The sequence below is a fragment of the Megalops cyprinoides genome, chromosome 23 (genome assembly GCF_013368585.1).
Source record: "Megalops cyprinoides isolate fMegCyp1 chromosome 23, fMegCyp1.pri, whole genome shotgun sequence".
Taxonomy (NCBI): Eukaryota; Metazoa; Chordata; class Actinopteri; order Elopiformes; family Megalopidae; genus Megalops; species Megalops cyprinoides.
The window spans coordinates 16860767-16872801 of record NC_050605.1 but is presented as its reverse complement, the minus strand read 5'-3'; the positions used below and the strand labels follow the sequence as shown (position 1 = coordinate 16872801).

At 38.5% G+C, this 12035-nt stretch overlaps 1 protein-coding gene across 1 annotated transcript; it reads left to right on the top strand.

The window, feature by feature from the left end:
* The first annotated feature begins 4574 nt into the window (after positions 1 to 4574).
* On the top strand, positions 4575 to 12035 carry LOC118770187 (probable polypeptide N-acetylgalactosaminyltransferase 8). The gene is made up of 11 exons (XM_036517709.1): positions 4575 to 4767; positions 5459 to 5702; positions 7115 to 7281; positions 7616 to 7799; positions 8326 to 8523; positions 9304 to 9418; positions 9597 to 9782; positions 10314 to 10451; positions 11348 to 11443; positions 11572 to 11739; positions 11901 to 12035. The coding sequence occupies exons 1-11, from the start codon at positions 4575 to 4577 to the stop codon at positions 12033 to 12035; spliced, it is 1824 nt and encodes a 607-aa protein (XP_036373602.1).

Sequence of the window (12035 nt, the reverse complement as noted above, 5' to 3'; positions counted from 1 at the left end):
CCGTTTTCTAAAAATGGTACAATTTTAACAGCGTTTAGAATAAGGAAAATAACTTTGAAGCAGTTACACAGACCTTCTCTCCCACACATACAATATAGCTGGGTAGGAAGGGAAAGCGTGCCCTCTAGTGGTACATGGAGAGAAGTACCACATTCCTGACCTGGTCATTGTCAGAACCTACAGAGATGGGGTGCTTTTATTTCATTTCCATCAAGACTATAGACACTGTGTGTCATACCAGCATGACAGAAAAACTCTGATCCACCACTAAAGCACACTATGTATAAGCTGTTTTATTTAAGTTTTTAGTGCATTAAGATGGCAAATATATCCTTTCTGTGCAATTAGACTGACTGTGGCACATACAAAGTGGCTCCAATGTGCAATATATGTTCCTTGACTTTGAAAAAACAAACAAACAAAAAAAAAATGCTGAATTTTTTAATATTTCTGTCTGACAAAGGACTATCAGCTACTAGTCAGTAAGGTTTTCACAGAAAAAAAATTAGAGCCAAATTAACAAGTCCCGCTTTCTTGAAAAAGCCAATGGCTGAACACAGGGTCTGCATTTCTTAGGTGAGATATTTCTTCTTCTCTGCTGAAGTCCCATGTTAGCATTCGAGCTTTACCTCGAAAAGTAATTTGTATTTCAATGCTATTGTTTGGTTCTTCATCAATGTTTGGTTATAACATGGTAATGGATTGTTATTTTTACTGTTATTATTGTTGTTGTTGTTGTGACAGCACTGATGTACATTTATCTGGAAATAGACAGAGGATGTATGGAAGAGAGTGATTTAGGATCTGTGATTGCTATATATTTGTATATTTTTTCCTGTACATACAATACCTGATGTTTTTTTTTTTTTTTGTATTCCATGTACAACATAAAACTATCCAGTACATATGTGTGATCAGATTAATGTAAACACTAGACAAGGTTTTACTTGTTACTGTATTATAACAAAGTAAATGAGGGGTTTTATTGTGTATGAAGTCATATAGTTCCTTAATCGTATACTTTTAGTAATTTTTTAAATGTTATCTTTGTTCTTTACAAGGATCCTTCGATGAATAGTTTGTGCCTTGCAGTATTAGAACCCTTGCACTTTATGATGTTGGAAAGAGAGGACAGTACAGAGGCCTCTATAAGCTTAAAGCTGGAGGGCTCTTCCCTGTATGATAGAATCAAGTTCAGTGTTAATTTATATTGTATAGATACCAGCATTGCAGCCTTGAAATACATTCAGCTAGTGATGCTGAAAGACTATATTTGTTATGTCACAGTAATTCCAAAAAGTTGTGGAATGACGATAAAGATAATAATCATAAGACTGTCTCTTTCAAGCACAGGCGTTGCTAACAGGACAGTGCTGTTACTCTCATGAATATGGCTTTAATACTTAAGTGGTTCAGTCTGCATCAACATCAGCTGATGCAAACTGCATTAGGTTGCAAAACTGTGGCTGTACATAAAATGGAGGAATGTTGAATCATTTTAACCATATTTAATTAATAGTGTGAACCTAGAACAATTAACTGAAGGGATGAATTGTGACTCAGTTGCAAGCTGATGAAATTTAAATAAAAATTAAAAGCAAGTTGTGCCCTGCTGATAAATATAGCTTATTCTTCAGAGCTGAATTATTTATGACTGAAAAGAAAAAATGGACAGTTTATGAAAGTGTCTTTTTATATGTATAATAAACTTGTTTTAACTTATTTATGTCTGACTGCATTTTACTCCCAATCCATGCGGCAGTCCTGTATCACGATTTCGTTGCCATGTAAACCAAGCCGGATTCTGTTTAAGAGGAACGATCGGAAGAAAGGCTACATTGCACATATTTTTTTTAATCTCAAGATCTGCCTTACTAAATGAGTGGCTTGATGAAAAGAATAATGCTGATCAATTTACTTATTAAAATATGTGTTTGTCTTGATATGAAATATCACGTATTAGTAGCAGATTTAATATTGCTATTCAACTGGTCTTACTAGCACCCAACAAAACTGAATCAAATCCATTTCTACAAATAATAACACAGGAAAAAGCCATAAATTAAAATTCAATAAATTCAATGAAGTTAATTGCGCCAAACAATGAATAACGACGAAAGGTCAGTATAGCTGACAAATTTGAGTCCACCATAGCAAAAAACCTGAAACGCTTAAACATGGGCAACAGGCGTAGTTTTATGAAATAATTCATAGTTACCCGCTGGAGTAATCATGCCAGCGGTGCCAAAGGAATTCCGCGATGGGGAAAAGCTGAGGATTTATCGGAATGTGGAGTTTATCGCAGAATTTGGTAACACAAGGAAGCACCGGTAATTGCATATGGGAGATGCCGCAGACTCGTAATACATCCCGATTGCTCTGACAAAGCCGACTCTCCCCCCTCTAAGATAAGTGAAGCAAGCGCTCAGTAACTTAGCAACAGCGTTGCATGATACTACGATACTAAGACGTTAACTTGATGTGCGCAGGAAGTACGTACACAGAAGGCCTAACTAGTAACTAGTAGCTAACTAGTAACTTCAGAAAGCAATAAAGAACCGCAAGAAGGTGGGGCTATATGAAAGAGGAGTTCTCTGTTTCCGTCCTGGTTACATAAACAGATTAGAAGATATGAGTACACAAACCTGATACATTTATGGAATGTCAGACAGTTTTTTATGAGACTTGTGACAATCACTGATATTTGAAAGAGCAGATTGACAGATTGAAGCTCAGAAGTGCTGGCCACGTATTTTGAAGGGCCATGTTATTATTCCCTCTTTACTGCCTTATCATGTTGGCTGCACCTTTGTCCTGCAAACATATATTTTCCATCTGTTGTGCTAGGTACATTTCCTCTGTTGCCCACGTGAAACAACTGACGTCTGATTGCTCCTTATTCAATGTGTAAAGTTGTTCTTTAAGTCCACCCGAGATAAGACAATTTGCGTAGCACATAAATGGTAGGCTTAGTCCTTTGGGAGACGAGAAGAACTGACTACCCTACAAAACAAACGGACCAAAAAAAGAGTTTTTTTTTTTTTTTTTTTTTCACAAGCGGAAACCCAGAAAGCTAAATCTATCTTGGCAAAGAATAAGATTACACTTACTGTGTCACTGGACACAGGATACTGAAGTGACTAGTTGGCTCTCTCTCTATTTGTATCTCCCATTCATATCACAACAGGATATGACATCCTGGAGTTCAGACTGCATACTTCTTTGCCCTACCAGTTGCTTCTGTTCTATACAAAGTAAAGCAAAAGGAAGGCTGTAGTGCACACAAGCCTCGGGCAGCTTCTGATCTAAGTATGCTGAGATCCTAACAAACGTGCTTTATGCCAGGACTTATCTGAGGTGACAGCTGTACTCTACAGTATACAAAAAAACCCTTGCCCACTGATGGTAATTCATTAACGCTGACATTTGCATGATGCTGCCATGGAAACTTAAAAAAAAAAAAACAAAAACAAGATGCTATCCTCACACTGTAGGAAAAAATTAAGACTGGGTCTGTCAAACTTTGAGGTCTATCAAAAATACAATACATTACAGGCATTTAGGCAGATGCTCTTATCCAGAGCTTCATATGGTAAATGCAGATAGTGCTCAGGTGAAAAGTATTACAGCAAACATTTCATCCAATGTTTTCATCAGTGCCATTATTCAAGCAACAAACATGGGGATTAAAATAATCTGTTTATGGAGTTTAGGCTTCAGGTGTGGCAATTTGGAATGCAGATCTACTCATGAATTTGAATATCTGCTTGATAAATGCTTGATAAAGCATTTGACTATTGAAACAATACAGTGTTGTACACCAGTGGTGCAAATATGTTATGACATTTGAATAGTAAATTTTTGTGTGAATGGTTATCTTACTTGACTTTGGTGCCTTACAGAGATATCTTCCAGAGTTTGTAATACAAGCGTTAAGTTGTGACTGTAGGTTGGTACCAGAGCCAAAGATCTTGCAATGGGGGACAGAAATTGCCCTAAGGAAGATGCTTCTTCAATGGACTGCAGAGATTAAAAACTTCATTCAACATGAACAAGTTGTGTCAATTGCTGGTTTGTAAGTGTGTAAGTAAAGGTTTACCTTTTTAAAACAAAAATAAAAAAACACTGCTGCTGTTGGCTAATGCTAGAGAGAGGAAGGAAGACACTCCACTCCAAATAATTACCACCACATTAATACTTTTAATTTTATTTTTATTAAACATTGACAATGTAAGTGAGGATTTTTCTTTTAATTGGATTGAAGCCAAAATGTGCCAGTGTTAGTTTTGGGGTATGAAATGCCATGCCATTATGATATCATTGCTGAGTTCTCTCTGTTGAAAGTGAATTGTTTTTTTACTTGTAGTGGAAATCTTTTCATGTGGACGGTATAATGTCTTAGACCAGCCTGTGGTTACCTGGACCTTCCCACCTGAGGGAGGAGGAAGAATTAGCAAACATAAATCAGATTAACTTTGAAAAAAGCCACGTACGAGCACCACACTGAACACGTACTCTCCTACAAACACACCCAACACACCCACCACACACACATACACACACGCTGAGGGGTGATGAGGGCTAGCTGGTTTCGCGGGGTGGCCGCTGTGCTGGCAGCCGTTATGGCTTTGTCCTACATAATGTCCATCAAGCGAGAGGTGCGCTTGTACAGAGAGAGTCTGCACCTCGCTCATGGGAACGACACAGCCTGGAGCCAAGAGGCTCTCAGGCGGCTGGAGAGGATGGAGTCTCACATCGACAAGCTGGGTGAGTTCAATGGTGTGGGTCGACAGCATGCTGCAATCCATATCTGTATCTACATCTCTCTCCAAACCTCAGCTTCAGGCATTACCATGGGGCTTAGCGGACCAGGAATGTAACATCCCTAACCAAACATGCACGCACACAAACATACAATGTTTAAACATTTGAACAATTTTACAAGAACTAACCATACAGTACCTACAACCTACAACCCCAAAATAATCTGTATTAGCCTTCCTGAAAATGCTTCTACTTCTATGCCACTACTTAAGTGTACACATATGTCAACATACCCAAACCATACTAAATAGATGGAATATCTAGACATAATGTACAATACCACACATATAACAAACAGGTACACATACATATCTTTTCCATTACTACAGCTCCTTGCTTATACTCTTCTGTCTCTACTCCTGCCACTGCTTCTACACATACTATCAATTCTATTACTAACTCCACACTATATGTCCTTCTTCTAAGACCTCTCTGTCAGAAGATGTACTGATTAAAGCAGTTCCATGCAAATAAAGTTTCTCTTCTTTTTTTTCTTTTTTTAATAAATACAGGAAACTGTTTGCAAAAGTCAAGCGAGTGCCCATACCATGCTCAAAGTCCTGTGGACTCAAAAACTGGATTATTTTTAATCAAGGAGGAATGCCTTTTTATTTATCTGTGTTTTTCTCCACAGTAAAATCTATGAAGACGGCTGATCATGGACAAGGACAGCCTGAGAGAGATACGGAGGTAAAGATGGAGAAGAAGGTGGTGAAGAAGCTATATCCAAATTCAGCACTCTTCAGAAACTGGGGAGACCAGCTGTCTGAGGAAGAGCAGAAAGAGGCAGAGGCTATGTTTCTGCGATATGGATACAATGCCTTCCTGAGCGACAGGCTGCCCCTAAACAGAGAGATCCCAGACACGAGAGACAAAAGGTGAAATCATTTGCTTTCTGCACTCCATCATTTTAAAATCCTGGGGCCTCATTTATCATTTTGTTCTGAACTGTGTGGTTAGAGGTTATTTAATCTAGTTAATGGAGAACCTAAATTATGGTACAGAACAATTTCTGCTGATAAATCCTGGTGATAAATCCTCTCACTTTCCTGAATGCTGAATATATATATATATATATATATATATATATATATATATATATATATATATATATATATATATATATATATATATATGTATATATATATATATATATATATATATATATATATATATATATATATATATATATATATATATATATATATGAGAGAGAAAGATATGCATCTCTGACTGACTTTACCTGATTTTATTGCATGAATTGCGATCTTGAATTGTAGCTGTGCTTTCATTTCTCCTACACCGTTTCCATGATCTGATTCATTGAGCTTGGTAACTGGTTTCATTGATTCATATTATCATGAATGTAATGTAAATGCATCATTCTACTGTAACCTTTGTAGTTATATATAAAATTTTACATTTTGCATCCTTGAACAATAGTTCTCAGTTTCAAGATGCCAGATGCAATTTTCAAGCCAGGAATCTGTCAGGAAAGATTAAATTCAGACACTGAGTTTGCTAATCTTGTGTAAATATGGCACACCTATCCCTTTCCCACAATACCTTACTAACCACTATATTTACGTTTCACCCAGAAACCCAGAACAAAAAAGATGTTGATAAATATTTGATAAAGGACAGCAAATGTGTGTAACCTAGAGATTCTGTAATCATACCTCTGTAATCGTACCTTTTTTCAGGTACAAAAAGCAGGAAATTTCAAGCGGTGCATTCATTTCTGCATGACCAAACATTTAAATCAAAATTATATCTAAATTAAGCAAACATATTCAGATACTCAGCAAACATGTTCAGAAAACACAAAGCTATTGCTTCAGATCACCTTGCCTCCTGATGACAATCAGTGACATCATACAGACTCAAGAACAGGTGTGGTGACTTAGCTGGAGATAAGCATAACTAATCTTGAATATTTAATCTGACCTCTTACTGTATACAAGATTGTTCTACTAACATTAATGGGTAACCTAAAAATGACGTGTGGAATGTTCTATGGTAATGATAGAGTGAGGCTTCCATAAGCTGATAATGGATCAAGCTACTATGTGCTAATAATCTCTGACTTGTAACAAAAATACTTTGCCATCCGAAGCAAAATGCTGTGATTGGTTCAAACTGGCGTGTCACATAGTAAATAATACCACATGATGGCTTCACTTATTTTGGGGTTCATGAAGCCACACTCACAAAGTTCAATTTGATGTGGAATCACTCACCTGCAGAGGTAAATCTGAGAGTGCTTCTCCTTTCGTCATGCCCCTTCCAGATGCTTGGAGAGAAAATACCCAGAGGACCTGCCTACGATCAGCGTGGTTCTGATCTACCTGAACGAGGCCCTGTCTATCATCAAGAGAGCCGTTCGCAGCATCATCGATAAGACACCTGCTCACCTGCTGAAGGACATCATACTGGTGGATGACAACAGCTCTAATGGTGAGATGCAAGAATTTAATGCTGAACAATGAAAAAAAAATCAAACAATATGTATTAACTCAATTGCATTAAACGCAGTTTATTTTGTGTTATGGGATGCCAGATTGGACTGATGTTTACAAAAAAATTTCATCAGAGATTAGCCAAAGTACCCATGTAATTAATTCACAAAACAACAAAAACATTTCTAACACAGTTACTATATTTCCATCTGAGAATCTGACATCTGACAAACAAAAACCTTTATTTAGTCTATCTGAGATCCAGTGTGATTTCTCTTCATTAAGTAAACAAAATGAACTAAGTGATGAAGACTCAATTTGTTCTCCTGCAGAGGATCTGAAGGACAAGCTGGACGCCTACATCAGCTCCATCCATGAAGAGCGGCCTGGTCTGGTGAGGAGGGTGAGACACCAAGAGCAGATGGGTCTGACACAAGCCCGCATCTCAGGGTGGGAGGCTGCTACAGGGGATGTGGTGGCCATCTTGGACGCTCACATAGAGGTCCATGCGCAATGGTAGGTTTTTGCTATGAGACCCCGCTTCTTAAGACTTCTGCTGATCTGAAAGCATGCTTCAATTTTCATTTTTTTTTTTCTGAGTAATGTGATTTCAGCAGTTGTTCTATGTATATGTAATCCTGGTTTTCCCATCATGCGAACGCAGCAAGATTGGCTGCAAAAACTGATGGGGTGTGACTTTTCAAAAAGATATTTCAAAAATCATGCTTCCATGTTCTAATGAAAAAAATGTAGAGAAGCAGCCCCAGGTTTGCCTGTGCCAACATTTATTACTAAAGGAGAGAAAGTATAAGAAATATGTTCCCTCCAGCTGAGCCATGTAGGAGAAAGAAGCATTGCAGAAGAACAATTACTCATTATCCCTTCAAATAAAATTTTAATATTGCAATGCTTATTGCTATTTACTCCTGTTCTTCAGCTACCCTTGCAAGGACAAGGGATAATTTCCCTGTCATCATGTAGGAAACGGAAAATATTACAAAATATAAAATATTTTGGTGCTGCTTTCTCCGTGAGTCCACAGGGCGGAGCCGCTGCTGGCTCGGATTAAGGCAGACCGGACCGTGGTGGTGAGCCCGGTGTTTGACAAAGTGAATTACGATGACCTGACATTGATGCGACACAATACATACGCCCACGCCTTCGACTGGGCTCTGTGGTGCATGTATGAAGGATTCAGACCCGAGTGGTACGAACTCAATGATGAGTCACAGCCAGGGAAGTAAGTGACCCGCACTTTAACCTGCCTTGAAGATTAACCCCAGTGTTTTTGTATGTGGCATTTTTTTAAATGTATTTAGCATTTTATTTTTATTTTGGAGGGACAATGAGTACACAGAAGACAGCAGTGTGATTTTGAACAGTTTATGTTACCATGGTAACATGCATTTCATCAACTGTTTGATGACGCTTATCAATTCACAAATTATACAGTAATTAGAATGTTACTTCATCATTTGTCAGGTGGCTGTAGACAGACTGAAATTCTAGGAAACCTTTAAAATAGCAGTGTTTCCAAAACCTTTTTCTGCCCAGCCGAGCTCTTAATCAGTTTGGTTTTATTTCACTGTCTATTATCATGCTATCACCATTGATTCATTATTCTATGGTGTAGACATGGGTTGCTCAGATAGCAACAATATAGCAATAGCGACAGATATTCATATTTATTGAGCTCAACTTTAACAGAGTTTAAGACAAATCTGACAACTGGTTATGTTCACTTGAGAAAGCTGCATCATTTTCCTGAGGGACATGAAATGAACAAAAACATCTTGAAAAAAAAAATTTATTTTCATAACACAGCTTTTCTTTCATAAATAATTTATAGTATATTAAATAAAACTGTATGTTCAGATAATGGCTAAATCAAACTTACTTCATTGAGAGCTCTCAATTATGGTAGGGCAGCAGCTAACATGGTGGTTCCTGAGGACCAGGGCCTGGAAACACAGATAACAAGGGGACAGATAAAGACTCAATATCTTCTTCTGCTGGCTAGGAGTCCCTCCATCATGGGCATACTTGTGGTTGACCGTCTTTTCTTTGGGGAAATTGGAGCTCTGGACGGAGGGATGAAAATCTATGGTGGTGAAAATGTGGAGCTGGGAGTTCGCGTGAGTGAAGTTTTGTGAACTTTGAATTTGAAGTAAGTGAATTTTTAAAATGAAGTGGTCACTGAAGTCTCAGCGCATGTGCCTAGGAAGTACAGTATTGAATAAAACTTGAAAGTTTATGCTCAATTATGAAGAAAAATGACAGACTTTTGACCTTTTCCTGTGGGCCTACTCACAGGTGTGGCTGTGTGGGGGCAGTATAGAGATAGTGCCGTGCTCCAGGATTGCCCACATTGAGAGAAGCCATAAACCCTACCTACCCGACCTCAGTATCACCATGAAGAGGAATGCTCTAAGGGTGGCTGAGGTCTGGATGGATGAGTACAAACACCATGTCAACATTGCCTGGAATCTTCCTCTTAAGGTACATGGGGATATGTAAATTGTATTCTAATATTTTTACCAGGAGGCGTAATGTATGAGGGAAGTGGTTTGCATTCACAGATGTGTAGCCTGTGACTGATTGTAACAAATTCAGTGGTAGGTGTCCTGCAAGGTTCTTTAACAATGGCTCCTTAATAATACATCCTGACTAGAAGCTTTTTACTGTTTAGGTGTGCAGCCAATAGGCTGACTATGTATTGATGTCATGAAGCATCCCTCCATCCCTCCTTTGTAATTGTTAAAATGAAACTCTAACTGTAACTGAGATGAATGGTTTTAATGCATGAACCAGGATAGTGTTTGTCTAATGCATAAATGTATATTCCGTCGATTAGCTTCAAAGCTGGCTGCAATTTTTGGTAATTTTGGCCAGGTGTACTGGTCAGTAACCTATGGGGCCCTCAGCAATGGTCTTCCAGTTTCTTCTTCTCTGTTATAGATTTTTTTTCTTCCAACTCTTTCACTGAATTATCACCTCAGTCATGCATGTCTCTCCTGTCTCCCATCCCAGGATCATGGGATTGATATTGGGGATGTGTCAAAGAGAAAGAAACTCAGAGAGAGACTGAAATGTAAGCCCTTCAAGTGGTACCTGGACAACGTGTATCCCCAGCTGGACACCTGGGATGACCTTGTTGCTTATGGCGCTGTGAGTAAACCTGATTTACACCCACCATAGAAGATTTGGGCGTTATCCTCGATGGAGAGAGACACATTTTTTTAAGAAGGCAAGTGGTCTTATAGGATGATGGATGGTTCCAGTCACATCTAATTTGAAAAGGAACATCTTTCCTCAAAACAGAGTATGACTTTGTTTCAAATGGTGGTCTTCCACTAGAATTCTATGTGCGTGGCAGGACATGTTCTGTTTAATTGTAAACACAATGTTTGTTCATGGAAGCAGGTTTACGACAGGCCTTTATATCATGTGGCTGCCTCAATCAAATTATCTGTCACCACTACCATAAAATGTACACAAGGAATTGGCATCACAACTCCACAGTAGAGTCTTTTTGGGAATGTGAGCAAGCTACAGCAGGAAAAGGTTCTCCTGGTTTACTCTCACACAGTGATGATCTTCATGGAAGGTTATGTTCCTGAAAGCACACCATGCAGGAGTAACAGTAGCATGATCCTCAGGAACCCTCAATTTCTGAGCAAAACGATTATGAACAGAAACTTACGATGTCTTGGGCCACTGTGTGGCTAATATCTATTTAATGATGTTCCTGATGTTCCTTAGTAATAAGTACAGCAGTAATAAGCGCATGCTCTGGTACAGTGCGTTCTGTCTTGTGAAAAGTATTAGTACGATTAATGTGCCAAACAGTATGTTATTCACATTATAAATAAAGCCTTGATTCTGTGCTTAACAGTATTCCTCCCCGGATTTGTCAAGAGAGCACAATTCTTAACAGGTCCTGTGAACTGTTTTGAAGAAACCAACATGGGCAAAAGAGGTTCATAGAAAACACAGTAAATTAAATATGTATACTGTATTCCTTCAAATTATATTTACCAATGTGATTCTTCCACTTGTAACAGCTGATTAATGACCTTAAGAAGGATGTCTGTATTGACCAAGGGCCTGTTCCTGGAAACACACCCATTCTTTATGGGTGTCACTTCTATTCTCCTCAGGTCTGTACATTAACTCTTTATGTTTGTCTTATAACCTGTAGAGTGCATACTGTGTGTATATATATGTATACTGTTTTAAGGGAGAAAACCTGGGTCATGTTGAATGTTCTTCACCTTCTTTTACACAGAGCTGTTACTACCGCACAGATGGACAGATCTACATCGGGGGAATCAAGTCTCACAAGTACAATGACAATCGCTGCCTGGTGGATCCTGGCACTGGCAGTACACCTGGGCTATACGAGTGTAAAGAGGCCAAGCAGAAAGGATTCCACATGCACTGGGACTTTAAACAGGTGAGGAAAAAGTTAATCGTCATCATCACATATCACAACTCTTATGTGACAATTATTAAATGTTTGCTTCTGCCATTTTCATCTGGATACTGAAGTGACACCATGAAAGTGTTCTGTCCATTGTGACATATTGTATTGATCCATTTGTGTTGCTTTTGCAGGGACAGGCTATAAAGAACACAGACACAGAGAGATGTCTTGAAATAGCCAAAGGAGAAGACGCCTATTATCACCTCATCATCCAAGGATGCAGCGGACAAAGCTGGAGAATACAGCACGTGATAAAAGACTTCTGA